This window comes from Xylocopa sonorina, chromosome 2 (assembly GCF_050948175.1).
Source record: "Xylocopa sonorina isolate GNS202 chromosome 2, iyXylSono1_principal, whole genome shotgun sequence".
Classification (NCBI taxonomy): Eukaryota; Metazoa; Arthropoda; class Insecta; order Hymenoptera; family Apidae; genus Xylocopa; species Xylocopa sonorina.
Window position 1 is genome coordinate 7,794,571 of NC_135194.1, and position 24,493 is coordinate 7,819,063.

The 24,493-nt window shown below is 31.3% G+C and overlaps 4 protein-coding genes across 5 annotated transcripts; 2 read left to right on the forward strand and 2 right to left on the reverse strand.

Annotated features, from left to right (window-relative positions):
• Positions 1 to 469: 469 nt before the first annotated feature.
• Wdr79 (Telomerase Cajal body protein 1 homolog) lies at positions 470 to 2,500 on the reverse strand. Its single transcript, XM_076910254.1, has 5 exons — positions 2,315 to 2,500; positions 1,582 to 2,201; positions 1,195 to 1,427; positions 849 to 1,082; positions 470 to 769 (listed from the first exon to the last, which is right to left on the reverse strand). The coding sequence occupies exons 1-5, from the start codon at positions 2,315 to 2,317 to the stop codon at positions 552 to 554; spliced, it is 1,308 nt and encodes a 435-aa protein (XP_076766369.1). The 5' UTR covers positions 2,318 to 2,500; the 3' UTR covers positions 470 to 551.
• Positions 2,501 to 3,413: 913 nt separating this feature from the next.
• On the forward strand, positions 3,414 to 5,409 carry LOC143432852 (centromere protein L). The gene is made up of 5 exons (XM_076909786.1): positions 3,414 to 3,709; positions 4,167 to 4,375; positions 4,487 to 4,881; positions 5,054 to 5,225; positions 5,311 to 5,409. The coding sequence occupies exons 1-5, from the start codon at positions 3,622 to 3,624 to the stop codon at positions 5,392 to 5,394; spliced, it is 948 nt and encodes a 315-aa protein (XP_076765901.1). The 5' UTR covers positions 3,414 to 3,621; the 3' UTR covers positions 5,395 to 5,409.
• Positions 5,410 to 9,087: 3,678 nt separating this feature from the next.
• On the forward strand, positions 9,088 to 24,493 carry Wech (tripartite motif containing 71 protein wech). Its single transcript, XM_076910247.1, has 7 exons — positions 9,088 to 9,468; positions 16,736 to 16,914; positions 17,700 to 17,990; positions 18,323 to 18,646; positions 18,858 to 19,148; positions 19,663 to 20,223; positions 20,409 to 24,493. Exons 2-7 carry the CDS (start codon positions 16,810 to 16,812, stop codon positions 20,988 to 20,990), a joined length of 2,154 nt encoding a protein of 717 aa, XP_076766362.1. The 5' UTR covers positions 9,088 to 9,468; positions 16,736 to 16,809; the 3' UTR covers positions 20,991 to 24,493.
• LOC143433112 (uncharacterized) lies at positions 11,490 to 17,845 on the reverse strand. Of its 2 annotated transcripts, XM_076910251.1 has the most exons (5): positions 14,248 to 14,369; positions 13,479 to 13,638; positions 12,952 to 13,096; positions 12,270 to 12,622; positions 11,490 to 11,870 (listed from the first exon to the last, which is right to left on the reverse strand). In XM_076910251.1, the coding sequence occupies exons 1-3, from the start codon at positions 14,256 to 14,258 to the stop codon at positions 12,953 to 12,955; spliced, it is 315 nt and encodes a 104-aa protein (XP_076766366.1). In that variant the 5' UTR covers positions 14,259 to 14,369; the 3' UTR covers positions 11,490 to 11,870; positions 12,270 to 12,622; position 12,952. The 2 variants fall into 2 exon arrangements, with proteins under 2 accessions (XP_076766366.1, XP_076766364.1); XM_076910249.1 differs by lacking the exons at positions 11,490 to 11,870; positions 12,270 to 12,622; positions 14,248 to 14,369 and adding an exon at positions 17,677 to 17,845 and having other exon boundaries at positions 12,924 to 13,096; positions 13,479 to 13,655.

Consider the following 24,493-nt stretch of genomic DNA (forward strand, 5'->3'; position numbering starts at 1 on the left):
TATACTAAATGAATATGAAAATTGTTAAAAAAAGTATTTTAAAATATGGTTGCAATTAAAAAATTCAAAGGCACCCTTCTTACACCTTATACTCTAACGTCACACTACGTTCCTGAAAAAAACCACGTGTATTTGTTTTGTTCAACGGGAAAATTGAAAAGAGAGAGTGCATGCATTATAAATTAATTTTTTTTAAATTGATCATTATAAGATTCAATAGATCCTATTTTATGAATGTTTAAGTACTATAGAAATCCTAACCAGAGATTTATTTTATTATTTAAATATAAATATGCTTTAACTTTTTATATCCTTTATCCCTATCTTTACATATTTCATATTTAGACCTTTTTTTTTCAATCAATCTGTGCTGCATAATATTTTAACATTACAATACATGTACTACGACGAAGCAAGTTTTTTTTTATTGTAAAAACACAGATTATGTATGAAACTATAAATATCATAAACAATGTATTTATATAATTTATTTACAAATTCTATAAAATAGTAATTGTATTAATATTTACAATTATTTAGTATGTATCGAGTTAATGAAATAACCATAAACGAACACTGTTGTCCCTATTTTCTGCAACATTATCACAATGTCTTTGTCCTGTGCTAATGGCAACAATTGGTAAACTTCTGTGTAAGTTTATTCCATTTACGCAATCGCGACATAATTTTATATTATGTATTGGATTAAGATCATAACAATCTAAAGTTTGCGGTAATTCCCAAATTAAAATTTCTCCATTTGTACTCCCTAGGTAAAGGAAGTTAAGAATAATAAAACATCATCTTTACAATAATATAGCAAGATTAATAATTATTTATCAACATACCTGAGACTACTTTCATTCCATCGGACGTAATACTGAATTGAATTCTTTGATTTGTATCAGATTTACGTCCTTGAAGAGAATAAAGTACAGTACCTGGATTACGGAGGTCCCAGCATAAAAATTCATTATTACGTCTAACTGCAGAAAATAATTTTGTTCCACAAGGACTGAATTCAATTTGGGTAACACCACTTCCAGTTTTAAAGGTGCATAAAGGTCCATCTTTATATAAACCTAACAAGATATAATTTAAGATACACTATAACACTATGTCACACAATTGATAAGAGTGACTTATTTTCCAGATTAAATACTATTTATTATACATCATTATATTTAGACTCACCAATATATTTAGAATATGTACCAAAAGCAACTAATCCTGGCATAATTGGATTTTCTCTAATGCAGGAAACTAATCCTGTTACATTTGGAAAATCATTCTTAAATTGAATAGTATTAATTTGGCGACCAGGGCGTTCCATATCAAATACTCTTAAAGCATTCTTAAAACCAGCCCATACTTCCTTGGAAAAATCAATAAATTGAATACTAATTGCAGCTTCTACTTCATCAACTCTAGTAACAAAGTACAATATACAATTTGTGTTATATATAATTTAATTTAATATTTAGAAATACTACAAATGAAATATTTTATATATTATGTTATATTTAATGCTTTCTATTATAGAAATATAATTTATTACTTATAAACATTTATATTACTAACTGATTATAAGCACGATATGTTGCTCGTAATTCACCATTGAAAGCATCCCATAAATGTATAGGACTTTCCCTACTTGTACTTAAGAAACAACAAGTTTCAGGTTCCCATGAATTCATAAAAGGATACCAACAAACATCGTATATAAGTCCTCCTTCTTTTACAGTTAATGCTGTTGACATGTTTGTACGCGACAAGCTTAAAGGAATTTTTTCAGAGTACAATTCTCTAGGAAGTTCATAAATTCGAATTCTAAAATCTTCAGATGGCACCAGCAAACACGTTCCATCTGGGGACCACTGACAACCCTTTGTGAAATTTTCATATGCTTCCGTTGGATAATATTCCTCAGTCGCTTCACATAACAATCTTGGAGGACTATTCCAATCATAACTAAAATTGTAATTAGTTGAAGATACTACTTCTGCGTCTTTTAGTTCTTCATTCCCTTTTCCTACATCTTGTAAATACTCATTGTTTTTTACTTCTGGTAATTTTTCTGCAATATCTTGCTCTAATTTTTCAGTTATAGTTTCATTTTTTTGAATGTCTTGTGTATTCACTGTTTTTATACTCAAGGTTTTCTCCGATATTGATGATTTCTCAATATCTAATGATTCTGGCTAAAAATATTATAGCATATTATCTTAATACAATTGTAATTATCCATGAATCTATAAATATTTTTAAACTAGAAAAATCTATCATTTAAAAAATATTTTGTTTCCAAACTTACCATACTTATAACAAGTTTTTAAATTTTTTCTAGCTTCGTAACATTCTACGAATAATAATAAATGATACGATTAAATGATTAGTGCAATAAACACGTACATTCTTCAAATATATTGAATACATATAATTTTCATATTGCACACATTATTTTTAACATCATTAATTTTTAAATTATCCAATTACTCATCTATCATAATAATAAATACATTTTAATTTTAGTACTAATATACAAATGTTTTTACGTGCATTATACTCGTTACATATAAAAGTAAATTATTCTTTATTTATAATAATCGAACACTACTTCAGTATCTTATATCTATTAACATTAATTATTAAAAAATGTATTAATATTTATGTACAAAAACAACATGTGTTTTCAAACATATGAGCTGCGCAATGAAATTATCATCTTCACTTTTACCACCTGAGAAGCAATGTAATAAAACTCTCTATCTAGGGGTTTTCACTATTCAAAAAGATTTTGTACTTGCCAGAACTACACATCAATTAATTAACAAAGACAATGTATTTTGACAATAATAAACATAGTAAAAACAGTAGTTTTATCACATAGCAATTTCTCAAATAGTTCTCAATTACAATTACACAGAAAAGGAAACCTACACTTAATAAAGAAAATAAAAAAGAGGTGTTGATTCTTTTGTTTTGAAACTGCTACACTAGAACCTGATTTGAATAAGATATGAGATTTGTTAACAAAGGAACAATTGTGTCAAGTAAAGGAACTAATATCTTCGAGAATAAACTATTAATAGCTTTACACAATATGACCAGTTACTACAGAAGTAACCCACGAACTATCTACTCTATAAAGATCTAAAATGCGAACTGACTATAGGAATTTTTGGCACGTGTTGTCATATGTAAGAAGATGGCTGAGAAAGTCAATCGCTCTCACTTATCTTCTACACTTACAACCTTATATTCTATTAAAACGATGAATTTCTCTTGACTGTTCTGTGGCGCCAGTGATATAATATGCACAAATTAATAGCTGGAACGATACCTACAATGAGGGAAATCGAAACAATATCAGCGAAAAGACACATTAATTACGAAGAACAAAGTCGTAATGTTTATCATATCATAAGCGCATGCGCGCAATATCACCATCGTTGGCGGTAACGTTCCCGCTGTTGATTTGCGTGTAAGTACCTTAAACCTTACTAAAAGTTGTGTCTCGGCTAAAGCACCAACTTGTAGTTGAAAAAACAGACCGTACAATTCTACTTTAGTATTTTACTCTTTAACTGTGTCGTCGTAATTACGTACGCAATTCACACGATGTGTGCAGCTGGGATAAGCGGAAGACAAATTTTTAATTTAACTATTTCTGACCTTACAGAAGAAGACGCTATTGACACATTAACAGGTACAGTTTCTCGGATTCTGGCGTCTCTTACGACACAATACAAAAACAAAGCAATAGCTATTCAAATCGTACCTCATTGGTCAGATGCGTTTGTGTTAGTCCACATCGCGAGACGTCAAAATCCAAGGCACTGTTTGTATATTTGTTAAATTTTTATATAGGTGCTGAAAGAAATAAAATTTATGCTCAAATTATACGTTTAAATAAAAGTGATATTCTTATTCTTATGCCCTAATAACGATATTAACAAAACGATCAGGAACACATTAAAATATTGATAGTGATGGAAATGGCATGCAATGATCCATTATTCATTAAAATGATACTAGATATTACTTTAAGACTTTATATAATTAAATATTTATTAAAATAATTTCTATACATCACTGTCTTAAAACCTTTTGAATTCTCATACCATTAAAAAATTGTATCTATATACAAACTTAATGTTTTATAGAATTTATACAGAAAACTTGGACTGTTTTTGGAGTATCTGTTCTATTTAATTTCCATCAAGATGAAGTGCATTTAAAAAAATATGCAAGCCGATTAAGGGAAGAAGTTGCCAGTACTTGTGAGCAAGAAGATGTTACATATAGTACAGAATTTTGTGTTTTAGAACATGTAACACCAAGACCTTCCTCATTAGATCCGCCACCAATACAGGTGTTATCAATAATAATCATAAGTATTAATTCATGTATACTATGAAATAGTATTAATAAGAAATATTTTAATATTTCATTTCTGTATGTATTACAAATAAAATAATTGCAGATTGTAGTTTATGCTGAAAATAGCAATAAAAAAGAAAATCAAGCCAAATGTATTTATAAAGGAGTACTTCTATCATGGAGAAATAATAGGAAGAATATTTTGACATTTTCTAACTCTGTAAGATTACCTCTTTTATTATGTCGTGCTGGAAAGAACATTACACAAATTGTTCATAATGTATTAAGTCGCATGTTCGATTGTATGTTTGTAACATTACCAGCACGTGAAGATGATTTATTATGGCTTGTTCCAATTGTAATTAGTCCAATTGGTGAAGGAAAACAAGCAAAGAGCACAGATGAAATTTCTTTAGAATATAAAATACCAGAATTAGAAGCTAATGATGGAATTACAGTAACATTCCCAGTTTTGGATTTAGTAAAAATATTGGAAGAGTATGTTCATAATTATTAAATAGTTATATATATTTATTGTTGTTGTGTATACGATATATGTGTATAATATAATTGGTAATTTTTAAATTCGCTATTTATTATACTATTCACCTTAACTAAAAAAAACATATATAAATGTATTTATGTATATTATGTATATAATATTTTTCAGAATTATGAAAGATCAAGATGATAAAGGAAGTGAAGTGTCTTTCAAAGCAAGCCATATAGAAAAATTTCGTGAAGTTTTATATGTACAAATGTTAAAAGTTGCTAGTTTACAGTTGGGTTTTTGTACATTATGGAAGATTACTCTTCCTGCAATTACAATAGTGGAAAATAGAGTAAATATATAATATTATTCATTTCCATACATATATTTGGATTTTTTTCTTTGTAAAATACTATTTTTTTTACATTTATTTTTAGATGAAAATAATGAACACGAATATCATGAATCGTGTTTTGTTATATTTAAATGAAAAAGCTCTTGATATACTTCACACAATTTAATATACAAAATTTATAGTCATTAGTTTGTTCACCAATCTATTGTGATAAAAAACTACGAAGTACTTCAGACTACATGGTAGATTGTAAGTGGTATACAATACTCAATAAAGATATACTGGATTATATTTTTGTAAGATCATAATTCAAATAGCCAATTTGTATAATAAAATATTGAACTAAGACAAAAGTATTATAATATTTTCATTTAGTGTGACAAGTTATCTAGAATTAATCTAGAGCTACATATCCATCTTTAGAATTGTTTTGATATACACTTTGACTGTAACATTTAATATATAGAAATAGACATTTGCCTGTTTTCTTTTCAGTTATAAATTCATCTTTCATATCCATACAAAAATCAAGTATTCTTATGTATATCAAATGTAAATGCTTAAAGATTATTTTCAATTTTTAATTGTTTTGACGTCTCTTCAAAGTTCTTTCGTGAGAAAATATATATTCTCCGCTATTATTTTATAACTGTGCAGAATATTTAAAAAATTCCATAATATTTAATAACAATAAAAAAAAGTAATAGTTTGTTGCATAAAAAAGAAAAAATGGATGAGTACCTTCACTTCTTTTAAAGAGTTCCTACACAAACTTTTTATACCTTAATTTTTTAGCACTCTCATGCACCGTTTGATTTAAATAAAAAACTTCGCTTCGACGTCTACTGTAGTTTGGAAGGAACAGCATGTAACACTTTATTTGGAACACCCTATACAGTTTTACAATAGGTCGGTAAAGCGGCTTCGCCATAGTTTCATATGCAACAGCGACCGGCTTTAAAGTTCGAATTTGCTTCTAAACTCTTGGAATTGAATAAAAGGACCGAGGAGAATATTCAAATCATTCAAGCTAATGAAATAAACAATTGAAAAAATTTGTTAAAATAATATTTATTTTTTCTACAACTATAAAACCTTTATGCTTCCTTCAGATAATGACGAATTACATCGAATATATAACGAAAATACAGTAATTGGTAATAAGTAAAACGATATTTGATTATATAATTTAATTCCAAATTGACCTTTACGATTCTATCACACAGTACTTTTCAATATTATTTATTGTTTACGATTTTGATTTATTTTATAATTTTCAGGTAGAATTTATCGCAGAACTTTACTATTTGAATTCTTCAATTTCTGACAGTTTTTAATGTTTAATACGTGTGTTTCTTTGCATACATTTGTAGAAGTAAAAATTTTCGACTGAAGTCCTACTCTAGTCCTACGCCACGAATGTACCCAGCAAAATTTTGGCACAATAGCCTCCAGCAAACATCTGCACCTGGTTGATATTTTCATGGAAGTCCTGGTATATACAGTTACTTTCCTTTTGAATAGAACATCCTTACACTTACTATATCAATATACTGCGTATTTTACGAGAGGAGAAGAGTAATTACCCGATCCAAAAAATGTTATTTAACTATTTTCATCACTATATGTACATATAGTGATTAATTACATTCTTTTATATAATTGGAAAGATTGTAGTAAATTCTTTGCTATGTAAATTAAGTTAATAATAAAGTTCACAAGCGTGCATAAATTATTGATATTGTCATTTTTGTCTATTTTACATATTTGTTTTATCTTTTTACTTCATTATTCTTCATCTGAATTAGAAAATTACTATATTCAATTCTTTAATAATTAAACTCCCTGTAATGCCTTTTCTTCCATATAAATAACAATGTCTTTTGTAAAATGTTAAACATGTTCTTTGTTGTTTTGTAGAATGTTAAACACACCAAGGGCAGATCCAAATCTATTTCTTTTCCTGTCGTTACAAAATCAAATTTCAATAACTTATATGTTAACACTCGGAGACGATAACAATAAGCAGATCGGTAAATGGAAAAGTTTGCATGCAAAGCAAAATATAATAACGTAATTATGTAAATTGGAAGCGTGAATTTTAACCTGGAGGGTTCTGTTTTAGAGGTCAGAGGGCGCACGCGCGTTCTGTATTGCGTATAGGAAATACGTAGAGAGAATGGGGAGGAAAGTCGACAAGAGTGGCTAGGAACGTCGATGAACGAACCACCCCCGCGTACTGGTCTCTTTTGGCGTGGGTGCTTCCAAGGTCATCGCAAGAGCGAAACTGCTACGACGCCCCCGACGCGACGCCCCCACATAAAGCGTGGGCAGGGGCATGTACGCGTGTACTTACATTAGCTACCGCTACATGCTGTTTCAATTCATCAAGTAATTCATTCACAAAAACTTTCAACTTTTCTATTCTTGAAAGATCATAACGTTCCAAACATTCGCCATGGTGTTCGTCGATCAAATACCTAACTATGATTACAATCTTCGAATTATCTTGATAGAAAATTCGAGGCACTGCAGTTTATCGTTATCTGCTGACGAAAAGTTTCGTGTTTATCTTAAAGAAACTTCACTATAACTTAGAGATTTATGATAGTGCCTGTTGATGAAAACTTGAGCGCTTCGTAAAAAATATGTTAAATTCATTTTTCTTGTGGTATTCGGTAACGAAACGTTCCAGTTCGGAACGTTTAGTTAGTATCTAACTTCTGTTTTGACCATCAATTTCATAACTATTCAATATCATAATCATACGTGTCAAAGAGGCAAACATTCAACGATCTTATCTTTTCTTCCCCCGTCCGCCTACTTTACACCTACATTTATACTGGCACATACTCCTACGCACTACTTTCTAGCTTATATTGTGCCAGAAAGTGTTGATTATCATTTTTCTCGATTCTTAAGATTGATCCAAGAATTATAGGTGAAAAGAGGGTGGAAATCGAACAAACCATAACTACTATGCACTTCTTATACTTTTATATTTAACATATTATAATTTTTTTACTTTTGCACTCAAATTATCATTATATTATATATTATTGTACTTATTCGTTTAATGCTACAAGTTACGAAAATATGACTGTATTTTATCATTTTGACTTGACATTTTATTTGTAGGAAAATTTTTAAATTGCATGTTTTGTATCTGCCGAAACCTGATAGCACGGACCTATCTTAGATCCTATAAATGATGCATCCTGTACAGCTTGTTCATATCATAGGAGAAAGGAGGGGAGGGTGTGATAAAACTCATGGAAGGGAGGGGACAGGATGTTCCCGATCGTTAAAGCGCCACAGCGCCCCGCCACGTAATCCTTACGCCCAAGGTATACTCATTCATAAACCTGAAGCTGCACTAATTCCTCATACGTCAAACAATCTTTCTTGTTCTTTGGTGACTTCTTAGAAAATTGCATCACGATTATTACTCGTAGATTAAATGACGGATTAGATGACCTTCCGTGGAAATCTTTCTCCATTTATATTATTTTGTTATTCTTATTCTTACTAGGTCGTTAATACGTCAAACAACAATTTTGGAATATGCTCTTTTTTTACAATACATGTCAATTTCTTTTGAGCTAGGTTTTAATTTACGTAACGTAGGAAACAATTCATTGATGTATTAATATATATATAAGAGATAAATGTTAATACATACATGAACAGTGGTTTATCAAATCATTAAAAGTGGTTCATCACATTCTTTTAATTTAATAACTTAAATGCTATTTTATGACATATTCCTTAACTTAATTAATTTCAATCGGTTGAAATAAACTTAATCACTGACAATTTTTACTATTTCTAATATCAAAATTTTTACATGGATTTAATAAGAATTTGTTGTGAATGAACCATTATGATTACTAACTTTCGTCATTTAATGATGATAATTGTCATTTCAAGATTATCCATGACGACAGCAGTGACACCTGTTCCTCTACAGAATGAAACCTGATTTGTCTGATCAACCCTACCTTGGCTGAAGGTCGTCGTTGGAGGGATATAAATAAAAGTAGAGTGGCTGTATGATTGTGACGGTGTAGCTGGACTCTCGCATTGAGCGGTGGCTCCATTCATGATTTTGCGACGCACGCGCTCTACTGCCTTTGACATGAGAAGTCTTCTGCCGACTATGTAGCTACATACACACGCATACGCTCTAGAGAAGCTAACCACGATCAAACCCTCTGCGTTCTGGAATACCGCTACGGGGGTAAGCCTTAACCTCCGTAAGTGAAAACATGTCAGAAAATATTAAGTAATCTGCTTATGTACATACGTATCTATCGCAATTATCTAAACTGATAGGAACAACGATCATACGAAGTGATTGTGTTTGTGACAAAAAAGTTTTTATTTCAATTACTAACAGAATTCACATCGTTCTCGTGTAGAGTCATACACTGGGAAAACAGGCTTTCTTTCTTCTTTGGTTACTTGGTCATTCATTTATTCTACACCCGGCAAACGACACGTTCGACTGGATCCAACTCTCACTCCACGTGAATAAAATATTATTGCGCATTACTACTTCCGTGTAGTCACGTTGACGCCGTGAGGATCTTTGGCGCGATTAAAAAATTCCCGAAAGTGTTCGTCTCACTGCGAATTTTCCTATCTACAAAGACGTAATTGTTGGAACGGGTGAAAGTAGATGGAAAGGGTGGAATGGGAAAGAATCGAAGAAATAGTAATAGTGTACTCTGTGTATGTATTGGCAGTTCGAAACGTGGAAAGCATAGTGTGGGGGTGTGAATCACTGATTCGAATTGGGGGTAGAAACGCATTCTCTCGATTGGTCGAGGAAAGCTCGCTTGCCCTGTGAAACCGAACGGACTGAGGTAAAGCGGAACGATAGAAGGGTAGAGGGAGGGAGGGGCGCAGAGGGTGCTAGGGGATTCGAGTTTCAACGGGATTCAGTCGAGTAGACGAATTCAAGAGATCAGTACAGATCGGAGGTTCAAAGCGTTCAATGCAATTTCGTTCCTGACGAGCACGTGCGAATACCGACTATAATTTTTTGTTCCGTTGACGTGCGTCAGATTATCGTTGCCAGCTACATGTAACGAGTAAAAAATTTGAAAAGGAAAAAGAATTCATTTCATTTCAGTCGAAATACTCGTGCTCTTTGATTCTTTCGTCTGGTATTTTGTTTCTCCTTTTTTTTTTAAATTGCTATCCGTTAAATTTGAGTGGTGGAATCATTTGGTGCTATTTGACTGAATCAATGACGCATTGAACGGGGATTTTGCAAAAAGTTCCATCGTGGCCAAGGTATTTATTTTAATTTATATTTGAACATTATCTAAATTGTATATATAGTTATTACTTTTTGTATACTATTTATGTAAGATATATGATATTGGATAGATATATAATATTTATTAAATAAACGGTATCTTTAGTTTTATGTATCTAGAAATAAATAAAAGCGTATACTCGCGTTGAACTGAAAGTGAAAACGGTCGTACCGATTCTAAATTTCTTCGGCCAATTTGAAAATATTATTATATACAATTGTTATACCGATCAGAATGACATAGAACAGCAATTAGGAGACGTTTGTGGCTCGGGTCAAACGTGATCGTTTACATTCCTCTATTTGTGTCGTGAAGTGTTCTTCTTGAACGACATTGAAATTCGAACGAGAGGGAAAGTATCTGCTATACGTTGGCGCTGTCCAACAACGATGAAAACGAAATTTGGGAAGTTTGTTCGTTTTCATCGATTTTTATAAACTGTTATCGATTTATTATATGAATTGTTATGGCATTTATACATAAAAATTTCTTCAAATGAAAATGAAATAGCATGGAAATAAAATAATAGGAAGGTATTTCATTGAAAATTATTTAAGCATCTGAACAAAAGAATTCATATGCATACAATACAATTCATACATAAGAAAATTTATAATTAAATATTTAAAAGTATTTTCAACATTTTATTTGCACATTTTTAAGTAAACTAGAATTTCGTACTTAAATACGTTGCAAATATCGACTATATTTGTTAGAAATATTTAGGAATTTCACAAACTTTCACTGTACTAATTGTTGCTAAAATTTTGTATCTTAATTACGTGTACCCACATAGTATTCAACAAATGCACATGCGCACATTTCATTATAAATTTGCGCTTATTCTATATTTCGTATATTTACAATATGTTGTAAATGTAAAGAATATGTTTTAAAACTATTGCTATATTATTTACTAATATAGGGGAAAATGTGAATACAAATTTTTAAAAGATTTTTAAATATTATATTTGTTATCGTAGGAACTTATATGTAGTATCTATATTTAGAAAAGAAGATAACTCGATCGCTTTTTCTAGTTCCTTCTTTGGCATGTTTCAAAATCGGATTCAAATTTAGATTTAAAACTCGTAAATATTTCTTAATATTTTGTAGCGCGATACGTAGCTGCCTATTACAATCCACGTTTACAATTCTTAGAGTTTCCTCAATGTTGTACGTTGCTGGAACTCCTAAAGGATGACAGATACTTCACTTTCTCTTTCTTTTTGACCCTTCAAAAGAATAGCAGGTCTAACCTTGGTCGCCATGGCGATTTCAAGGATAGCACCCTCTAACTGCTACAGACCAGCTGCTGGAAAAACGGAAAAGGGAAAAGTTCGCAGGCCAATATATAGTGTATTCATCCCAACAAGCTGTAAACCAGCACAATTCTTTGGTAGAGAAAACCTACAATTTCTAGTATTCGAAGTGAACAAGTTTTTATAAACATTTAACGCTAAAAAAATCATAAGGTTTTACACATAATTTAAATAGATATTGCATTAACGTATACATTTATATAATTATATGATATTGAATTATATACATATATTGTATTAAATAGGTAGATAAACTTAAATAGGTAGATAATCAAAGAAAAATAACAAAAGTACAATTAAAAAGACTAAATATATTATTCAATTTAACAAGAAAAAGAAATCTGGTTTTCCCAGTTTGCTCCATAGGGTGAGTAAAACTGTATATACTATACTAGTGCTGTTCACAAAAGGGGCCCCTTACACCGTTTAGTCCACCACCGCGCAGCGTCACTAAGAGCTAGAGGTAGTTTAAGGAAAGATTAACTTACCCCGTCCCCCACCATGCGCTTTTACTATTGTAAAAGACGAAGATAGTTTAAGTCTAAAGTATTTCTGTCTCTTAGTGCGTTGTATGGTGGGGAACTACCTACATCATGGTATGAAGACAGAGTAGGAAAAGCTCTCTAAGCTTCCTCGAAGTTAGCCTTCGTAGCCCTACACTATAGCATATCACCTATTGCCCATATTCCCAGAGCTCCAATCTTATCTGTTACTTTTTCTCCCATAATTACACGGTATCCTGATACTTTTAAATAAACAACCGTTCAGGATACACTAATATACCGATGCTTGATACTGTTTGATACAAGATATACAAACTCAAAATTTTGTTTATAATCAAATGTATGAAAGAGATAATGATCAGGAATTATTTTTGGAATAGAATGTAAACATATAACATAACTATTAATATATATCATTCATATAACTTATATACTGCTCACCAAAATACGATAGTACACTTTTAAAATCAATCTAAAATAAGAGCAAGACGCTCAAAAACAATAAATTCGATAGTTTACTGCAGCATACAAGTTTTGTAAAACTCTGTTGACAAATATTTTATCTCTTTACTTCATGCATAATGGTGCTGTACCCTACTACAGTCGACCGGTTTGTCGTTTTTAAACGAAGTATTTGAGACACGGTAGATAGGATACAGACCTGCTCCACATTTATAGCTTTCTTCTACATCAAATTTGACATCATTGGACTTTTTCTTTGGGGAGTAGTTAAAAGAAATTGTTTATAGTTTGAAACTTAATTGCTAAATTCGTGATATTGTCAAATCTCTTGCGGATATAATGGGTTTTCATTATTTTTTACTAGATTGTGTTACATTTTTCCGACTTAAGAGAAACTTGAATTACAAAACTTGCCACCATACCACTTTGAATTACAAAAAATAATTCAAAATTCATTCATATTTATGGTAGTACTTTTTAAAAAGACTATAAAATAATACAATTTAAAAGAAGTTTGTCTGAAATTCTTCTGTTTGATCAATATATAGAATGCTAATGGAGAAGGAAAGTTACGATTAGATGTCGATTGAAACATTCATCTACAAGCACAGATGCATACGATACGTGTATACTTACGTCGAATTTCCCACTGTTATTGATTTCTACGAGGTCCCACCAGTGGAAGCAGGACCCCATTTCTCGATCCCCGAACTGAAAAGGGTATCGCGGTTCTTCCCTGTTCAGGACTTGTATGATAACCTTGAACCAGCTGTGCAGGGGTGTTCGGTCTTTGAAACTGGAACAAGGGGCCATCTATATGATTCAAAATGTTTTTCCGTTAACTCTCCTATGAATGATATTAATTTATTTATAACTGATACTGTAATATATAGTATACTCATTAATTCATGCCTCAAAGTGTTGCATAGCTTTAAAGAGATCAACAAATTGAAAAGACCGGTGAACAATGTACTACTATGCGCTACATTATTTTAGAGCGTAGACATTTATGCAGTTCAATTTTTATACTAACTTGATTTTTGCACTAACTGTATATTGTTCGATTAATATAAATAAGTGTCTCCTTTGTAAATAATATAGTCTCTCCTTGGGAGTCGCGTATACATGACTTTTGTGACTGACTGTATGTCGTATTCGAACTATATCAAATTTTATGACAATGTGTAATGTTTTAAGTCAAGTTAATGACTTGAAATATAATTTCAAGTTTTTACATTCAATCTCATTTGTTAAGTTATCTACCTTCACGTTCATAATAGCAAATTATATAGCGGTATTTTAATATAAACTAATATATAGATATGTTAATTACCAATTTATCGATACTATACAGCTACTTTAATATGAATTGTTGAACGTATATCAGAATAACTTCTGCGCATACCTGTTGCGCATTTCCCACTCAGTTAGCCATCGACCTACGTATATGTTAATGTCACACAAGGCGCCACAATCACTGAGACAGTCTGTACATCAATGTCAATCATATTTAGAAAATATGTTATAATTACTTTAATAGTTTTTGCATTTATACAACTTGTGAATTAACCATAGTAAAATTTGGTACAGTGTATACTGAGGACAAACAATAAGTTAGACATGATGCACTGATCTGTAACGTATACTACTACAGCATTCCTGCTAGGGTTTTCGCTAGAGATGGAAACCCGTGCAAGCTAAGGTTATCCATGCCTATAATGTGAATAGGAATTCAGGACAGTGCATTTGGCCAATTGTGGCAATGTGACCTGCTGTAATCCGCCGTCCATTTCAAATACTCCTGCTTTTGTATATTTTCTCTACCTACCCGAATTTTCTGCCAACTTTCTTTGGCTATCTTTATGGTGCTACCTCTCATGTCCCCTGGTAAGTGTGCTCTTTACCTCTAGAGCCTGTGCACCATCCTTCATGGGCCCGGAGGACAGTGTAATTACACGTAGTAAATTGTTTTCAAAGTTGTGCCAATGGCCGCGGCCGAAATGGTCATAAAACTGTACAGACTATTTCAGAAATCCTGGTGCTTTGTGTAGCACTATTTCAAACGTAGGCCTGTAGTTGACTGAGGAGAAAATGCGCAAAGGGTGTGCGCACAAATCATTCCGACACCAATCGTTCAATATGCTTTATATTGAAGTAGCTGTATACTGTTGGTAAAATGAAGACATATCTACATTTTTGATAATAGTAACATAACAATATTTCGAGATAGATTGAAATATTAATATATTAAGTACTAATAGAGTGATACTATACATCCACTTCGATGCAAACTAGTTTGTAGACGACTGATCTTACACATTCTTCATACAATACAGTCTTTTACAACTGAAACAACAAATCGAAACTAATGTATTTTGTAATCTGATTTGATGATCTGCTATTAGATTATGTAGTAGAATGTACTGTCTTCTTAACGTTAATTTGTTCCTACATTCTACAGTAAGGTCTATTGTATTCATACTACTGTTCCGCCATTACGGTACAGTAGCAGATTCTACTTTCCTGGGTGTTTTCCTTGTAATTGCATTCACATCAATCGTTTTTTTTACTAATATTTTTTTGTACTTAAAAACAAGCAATTTATAGTAAAATTGTATTACTAAAATTTAATTATTTTAAATAATTGTGTGCATATTCTTTTCATAGTACAGAGCACAAGCAAGAGCAACGTTGGTCCGTACGGATCAAATCTCCCCACCGTAGCCAAGGATACTTTGGTGGGAGAATCTGTACAGGCAGAAGCCACATGTCGCATGAAAGTAACAATATTGTCTAAAAATGAGGTGCAATGGGACCCGTGTATAGGAAACTACATTGAAATCATGAATATTTAGAAAATGTGTTAAAAATTGTATTAACAGTTTTCAATTTTAAAAGCCTCATGTTCGAGTATTTAAATTGCTGTGTTTTTATTCCGTCTTCACGGTGAATAGTTGGCTTTATGAGCACCCTAAAGTAGCCAAACCCAATATACGTACCTGTAGCGCAAAATACTACACAAGGCATAGGCAACCTTTGCCTGTAAGGGCCACATCGTCGAAATAAGCAATGGTGAAAATACTGCAGTAGTGTGCGTTCCATGTCCGTATATATACTTAACGAATTTAGGGTGCTTATAGGCCCAAGTATCTACACCACTATGATACATTGTCAAGTTTTAACATTTTTCAATAAAAGTGTGTTCTTTAATTTGTAATATCTATTTTCATAATTTCTATTGTTGTTAATTTAAACTGAATTAGTTAATATTAACTTGTTTTCTATTTATTTAAGTTGTGTTAATTATGATATCAGCATTTGATTTTTTACAAGAAAAATTAGTTAGCGTAATTTACAACACGGTTCGCATATGGGGTGTTCAATATACGTTTCTATGCATGGACCCCATTTCGCCCTATTTCTATATAGTATTGCTACTTCCATGTGACGCGTGGCTTCAGCCTACACAGATTGCCCCACAAAGGGATTCCTAGTCGTGGTGGGAGAAATGGCCCGTACGGGCAAAGGTTGCCCATGTCGGTACTACACTATTCTCACCGCTGTCCTCGCTGAAGACTCGAGCCGCACGAGTCAAAGTTGCCCATGCTTGGTAATAAATAGAGAAATGAAGAAGTCAGTTTATAGCATGTATTGCAGTAAAATAATTTCGATTAAACTATTTAATTTTCTCTTCTAAAGGATTTTTTTTTATATATATTTAATTAAAAGGTACACATATAGCTCTTCTTAAGTAGTACTTCAAATTATTGACCCGAAGTCCATCTGTAATGGATAGTTTAGTTTTAAAGAAAGAAAAAATAAACAAAAATATACTAATCGAATTGCTGTTATTTTCAAAATTAAATTTTATTTAAATAATGTTTGTTTTCTAGGTGAAGGTATTACGACGAGACAATATCTCCATACTAAATCTTTATAAGGCCCTTAATCACAAGCTTATTCCACGATGAATCATGGTAAAAATTATAGTCGCGGAACAAATATCTTTGGGAAATACATTCAAGAAACTCCAGAAAAGGAACAAGATGCAAATATGGACTTACTCTGTAAGGTACGTATAGCAATAATAAATTGTAAAAAAGCAGAAAAGTTGAAAATACATTAAATACCTTTTACTTTCTTCTTCAAATTAAACATGTAATCAGTTTATTTTGCACTTTCCAATTCCTTAGATCATTTAAGAATAGAATTTAGTTCTGTATATATAAGATAAATTGTATACAACTTATGCAGTTGATTTGTATCGAAATGTTTCATGTTAAAATATCAATAATACTCTGTTAATCAACTCAAAATGTCTTGTTAATACCATATACGGCATTCTGCTTAGTCTTGGTGCGAGAAACAGTTGAAACTCGCGTTTAAGATAGTTCGGAGTGGTAAAAATAGCGAACTGATCTGGGTGCAAGAAATTCCAAGAACCCAAACTTACGGCTATATTATTATTATATAAATCCAACTCCTTAATTCTGTTCATTGAAACGGAAGCTTTTAGATTAAACGAAACATGTGTATATTTTTTAATATATAAAATTTTATCGGATATAATCCTCATAAATCGCATAAGATGTGTATTATAAGTTCCTCTTGCTCACGAGGGTTCTATTAGACAAACTTCATTTAACAAATCTAATTAATGATTTCTCAGATTAATCTCTCAGATTTATGATCGATCAATGTTTTAGAATTTTTAAAAATTTGTACATTGACTTTTAACAAAATCTCAATTATTTTTGTAAATGGCATAACAAATAATATTTAACGATTATTTTGCGAAGTAAGGGAATTATATTAAAAAATTATTTTACGTTACCGTTTTTATGTGTTTTATTACAGACGTCCAACAAATTTCCGTGGCAGTATATTAAGTCCGGTTACTCTAATGCAAGTTCACCAGGTACTGCGTCCTCAGGAAGTAGTACGTATTCCCAGTGTTATGGTCAATCCCCAGATGATCTTAGTGTTGACTCATTGATTAGCACTCTACTGCAAGTCGTGAACACTGACCATTTGAATGGACCGGCTTCCTGCAATATTAAATTCTCACACACTGGAAGTTCCACTAATAATAGGTGTAAGGCATGCTTTGACGCAGTTTGTGATTCGTGTTCTCCGAATCGACACTTGGTAAACATATTTTAATTTATTACGTTGTAATCTATAATTACGAAGTTTGTAACTTAAAAGATTATAGGTTTTAATATAAGATTATAAGTTTATTATAAGTTTTTTTCTACGGAACTTCGTTTTCGAAAAAATCGAATTTCTTCAAGCTAAGGCAGATTTAGTTAATTTTTTGAGCAGTTAGTTTTATTAATGTCCGAATTAATCAAACGTGGTCACAGGAGATCTATCGAAATATTCTCAAATATAATTAAAAACTAAAAATTAATAAATTTTAATAACAACTATATTTTCTGTGATATTAAGTAAAATAAATTGTTCCTCTTCTTATACAGAATCAATCAGACTTAGGTCATGAGGATGAACATAATCTAGTACATAGTATACCAGAAATACCGAGCCCGCCAATTATCAATGCACCAAATTTGACTTCTTCAAGATTACCTATTTTCTGCGATGTACATCGCGATGCCCAAAAGTTTTACTGTCAAACCTGTAGTAAGCCACTCTGTGGTGAATGTGGATTTCACCATCATCATGGACACATTACAGTGAATTTAGTGGAAGCTATCGAAGGTGCTGGAATTCAAGCCAATCAGGTACTAAAAGAAGCTAAACTTGGAATTTCAGCCCTCAGGGAAGAATTAGATGCCGTACACGTAAGTGATTTCTTCTTTCTTTTAAATATATTATGGAATACGTAAGAAAGAGAGAGAGAGAGAGAGAGAGAGAGAGAATTTATTACAAATTAATATATTTAATATAATTTAATTATAAATTAATGATAAATTTTCGTATTGAATTGTAACTACTTTTATATCTTTAATTTTTATATTAATCCGTAACTTGATAACGGTTTTTTTTTTATAGATAGCGGCAGAAATTTTAGAGCAAAAGGCAAGACAAGCAACTGCAGATGTAATGTTGTGCATAAGAAGAATAGTTTCCGCTTTAGAGACAAGAGAAAAAGAGCTATTAGGTAGAATTGAGAAAGCTAGGCTTCTTAAATTTGCTGCGCTAAAAGCGAGAGACGAGGGCCTTAGAAATGGAATATCTCGATTATCTCGGGCTGCTGATAAGCTTAGCGAAGCAATGGAATCCAAAACTCTGGCTGGCAATCCATTGAATTTGTTACTTACTAAGGACATGGCATCGGCAGAGGTATTTATAAATGAAATTAAATATGTATATATATTGACTAATAGTTAGAGTCTAGCGTGTCTTTTTATAAACATGAGTTTCACAAAATATATCATCTACTGTAGTCCTCAGGATTGTTTGAATCTACAAGTTGTTTATGATTTCATTTTGATTTTTATACAATTTTTATTGGCTTAAAAATAATTTTTATTGGCTTCTATTCAATTAACCAATTTAGAAGATCTAATTGTGTTTCATTTTCTATTTCTTAATTTCTCAAATCTCATTTTTATAATATATAAATATAATTATTAATATATAATTTAATATATAAATATTTAATATATAATTATTAAATATTTAATAATAAATATTTAATATATAATTTTATATATTATAAAAATGAGATTTGAGAAATTAAGAAATAGAAAATGAAACACTATTAGATCTTCTAAATTGGTAAATTGAATAGAAGACAATAAAAATTATTTTGTGCTAAATATTGTATATTACCGCATTATTTCACTTATTATAGGTTTTTCAAATTCGCCAGAGCCGCCAATTCCTTCCTTCTCAAGAAGAAAACTGGATTTCGTTCAACGGTTTGGAGGGCAATCTGCTAAACGCTATAGCGAATCTTGGAGCAGTTGTAGTGAATAATCCAGGTCCAATAGGCGATCGGCGAAGTGTGAGGGGTCGTGGAAATTCGCCTCAGATATTTTTTAGACAAACAGCTGCGATTTCGCTGGTATCCGTACCTAGAGGAAGGCCAGTTCCTTCGAACAGTTTTCCGGTTACTGTTAGGATAAATCATAACTCTGACTTGTCGGTAAAACCGGTGAAAATCATTGGAAATGATGGTAATACTCAAGATAACCTTTGTCGGCCTTGGGGAGTTGCGTGTGATAGAGAGGGTCATATAGTTGTCGCCGATAGATCTAATAATCGTATACAAATATATCGGCAAGATGGTTCCTTTCTAAGAAGATTTGGTACACATGGTACTGCACCAGGACAATTCGATCGCCCAGCTGGTGTAGCAGTTGATGCTCGTCGCCGCATAGTTGTGGCTGATAAAGATAATCACCGGATACAGGTGATGAAAATCAATATATACGATATTTTGTGCATAAAATTTACACAATTTTTCAAGAATCAATGCTTATATTATCAAAGCATATTTAGTTATAACTAATACATAATTACTATATTCAAATTGCTATTTTATGAAAATACTATTAACACGGAAATTTTTATCATTTTTTCATTGTAATTTTCCAGGTGCTGACAATGGAAGGCCTATTCCTCCTAAGTTTTGGTGAGAAAGGCTGTCGATGTGGACAGTTTAACTATCCATGGGATGTAGCCGTGAATTCTGAATGCCAAATCGTCGTATCGGATACCAGAAACCATCGTGTCCAATTGTTCAGTCCTGAAGGTGTTTTTCTCCGCAAATACGGTTATGAGTCGGCCCCAAACATGTGGAAGCATTTCGATTCGCCACGTGGCGTGGCATTCAACCCGGAGGGCAACGTCGTAACGACAGATTTTAATAATCACAGGGTAGTGATCATCGATGCCGATTTCATGCATGCTCGCATTTTTGAATGCGAGTGTGCAGGTGGTCCGAAACAGTTCCTGAGACCGCAAGGTCTAGTGATCGACGATAAAGGTAACATTATTATAGCTGATTCCCGCAATCATCGAATACAGATATTCGATGCAGCTGGTATGTTGAAGTGGCGGTTCGGTAGCTATGGTAAAGGGGAAGACGAAATGGACAGACCGTCAGGAATAGCTTTATGTCCTGACGGTAGAATTGCTGTTGTAGACTTTGGTAACAACCGAGTTCTTCTTATTTAAGTGATAGAACTGATTGAATCTATGAACGAAAGGGAGGGAGTGCCGACGAGAGTAAGATTTTATACACGTTAAACAAAAAAAAAAAGAAATATACGACAGTGATTGCGAGTACGACGTTACTGTTTTTCTCGATTTTAGAAGTAAGCGTGTGACGCTTAAGGCCCACGTATAACAAGCGTTAGAGGCAATATTTTCCTACTGACTGTATATAATATGGAAATCCGTATAGGTTCCTTTCGAAGCTTCGGAGTTTCTCACTTTGAGTGCCAAGCAACCAAGTACAAAGAAGGAAAAAGAAATGAACTTTTCGTTCTGAAGTCATATCGTTGTAAATGTTTCCATCAGAAGAGATACGTTATTTTCGCATTATTCATACGTAGTTATCCGTTGTCTATAAATTCGTAAAAGATGGTAAGAAAGAAAAACGAAAGATGTTAATAGTGATAGCGTGATAAAGAAGAAACAAAAATTCAAGGTGATTGGTTCCAGTATTGACTATCTTGTAAGATAACGGTAAATTATGTAGAAGGAGGTTAGAGTAAAAGTAATTTCTTGAGAATTCCTAAAATACGGTTTATATTGTTTTTATTATCACAAATGTGGCTGATTTTTTAATTATTCTTATCAAATAATGCTTGCAAATAAGAAAGCAAAACAATATTGAGGATATTACGAAACAAGTGAAGTTATTTATGTCTACGTATGCATTATTCGATTGAAATATTCACTAATATATCGGTACTTTGAGAGTAATGCAATACAAGTAATATAAAGCTGAATATAGACAAAAATATTTACTATATTTTAATAAAAATATGACTGTCTTTTATATTGTACAAAATATATTTCTGGAAAAGACGAAACACTAACCGCGTTAATTTTGTAAATTCCATTTTTAACTTGTATTACCTTACTTTAAAAGTGTCTTAACTCCAACATTGAAGCAGCTACTTCTTTTATATACGTGTCTTTTATACTCAATATGAAACTACAATTTTTTCCTTTTATATATGTGTCGAAAAAATATTTTAATTGTTGTGTAAATGAACAACGTCTAATTAAAAGGTAACAGTATACAATACTATCGTGACCAGCGAAAGTTACAAAAATGTTTAACTACTTCTATAAATTAATTATATTGTCTCTTGCTAAATATGCGACGAGACCAAAATGCAATTTGATGTTAGAACATACTTATGTGTGTATGATTATTGTGATTACGAGTTTGTTTGTATGGGAGTATAATGTACTTGAGAAGGAATGTCGATGGCAGGAATAGGTTATAGCAATATTCAAGTGAAAAGGCATGAGTAACAAGGCATGAGAAGATCCAACAAACATAATACAGAAAGAGAAAAGAAAGGTGTTACTTGGGAGGAGTAGAGATTATGTTAATAATACAACACTTTATCGATTAAATGCAAACTCAACGTTGTAGTAATATTTTTAACATATCATATATTCAAGATATTCTTTTAATTTGCATTTTTCATTTTGGTACTAGTGTGTGTAAAAATTATTTTATGTGTATGAAAGAGTAGTAAAAATTATTGCTATTTTTTATTATGTTTATGATAGGTATTAATATTACTACTAAATACATTTTCATTTTTTTTATTATTTTCTTTTTACATTAACAAAATGACTAGTAACATTGTTATTATCATAATTATTGTCTTCATTGATATCATGTGATGGTTATAAAAATTTAGACAAAACTTCATTTAATTGCTTTTGCAGTATGCAAACTATATTTTATACAGTATATAAGAATTCGATGTATCAGTCTTTAAAAAAAGGTGCAAGTGTTGCTGCATATGATTTATTTTAATGTTAGTTAACCGAAGTAAAATATTAGTTTACATTCGCACAATATAAGACTGAACTAAGACTGATTTAACACAGTAATAGGTTTTGTTCCTTGTTTATTTTTACGCATTAAATAAGAGATTAAAAGTGATTTGCGTTTAAACGCCTATTTTAATATTATGTTCACCAGTACCATTCAAAAGTTTTAAATAAGATCATAAAGTAATAATTTTATTAGCCTCTATTTTTAAGTAACATGCAGACTTCTATTGATTGACTTATATTTATCTTTTTAATAAAGTGATACATTACCAAACAAGTTAGTTTAACATAATAGTTTACACACTAATACCTAATCAATCACAGTATTAATTGATCTGGAGATTTATCTTTGAATGCAAAATAATCTCTCAATCATATTGTGTAGAAGTTCCTTATGAATATAGTTTAATTATTTGACAAAAGGACAAATTTCTTAATGAAAAAATATTTTGGCTATCATTATGCTGAACATGTTAAAAACAGCAATTCAGCACTAAAATTGTTGAGGTTTCTACGCATAAGAAGTGATTTGTGGAAGAAGTTTTTACACAGAAAGTAATTTCTTCATATTACAATATACATATAGCATTATGATATGTGGCAATAATGTTGATCGTGGTAAACAATTTTATTAATAATATATGCTTGTATGATGCATTTTTACCGCAATACTGTGTTAATAGACAAATGTTAAGTTAGATTTTGAATATGTATGTATGTATGTATGTATATAAGTACATCATGCTCAAGTCTTATTACATAAAATACATACATGCATATGTTAAATGAAGGGTATAGGGAAAGAACAAAAAATGTTACAAACAGTTTTGTTAACAAAATCAGTTTTTAATACTTCAGTTTCTCACTAAAGAAAAAATTCAATGCAATGATCTATATTGTTTATAACATTACATTTATACTCTAAGCTAATATTGAAAAAAAAATAAACAAAAAAAATGGTTGCTCTAATTTTTATTTAAGTTGGACACTGCGGAATACTGGAACGAAATAACATATTGGTTTCTATTTTTATAAAAAGCAAGGAATGTTCATCCATTGTAATACACAATGATATTAAAGATTTACAGACTTCACACTATGTGAACGTATATTAATTTGAAGTAGTGCAAATAGAAATAGTAGGACTATTCTTTCCTTTTTTCTTTTTTTTTTTTAGTGTAGAGTGGACATTCCTTGACAATACACCAAATCCTTAATATTATCTTAAGTGGATATTTCATATTTTGTAACTCTTTGTGATTCAGCAGTTCTGTAGTCCCAGTTGCCATAAACAAAATATATTACATATAGTGAAATCGCTACCAATGGACATTTTCTATTTTTTCCTCTTATCCTTCACATATAGCAGCAGTAAGCTACAAAGAAACATGTTTTTAATTGAATATTTCACAAGTTTAATAGCTTATAATATGCAAGTAAAGCAGTGAATAGATATCAACTGTTGCATTCCATTTTCAAAAGACCATATGCAAACTTATTTATTCTTATGTAAGATATTGGATTAGTACAAAGGTTTTGTTATAGTTTCTTATCTTAAGATAGAATGAGAGATGCTGTAATGAATCTAATATACATATACACATGTATAAAATTATATTCAGTATATACATAAGACATAATATAAACATATA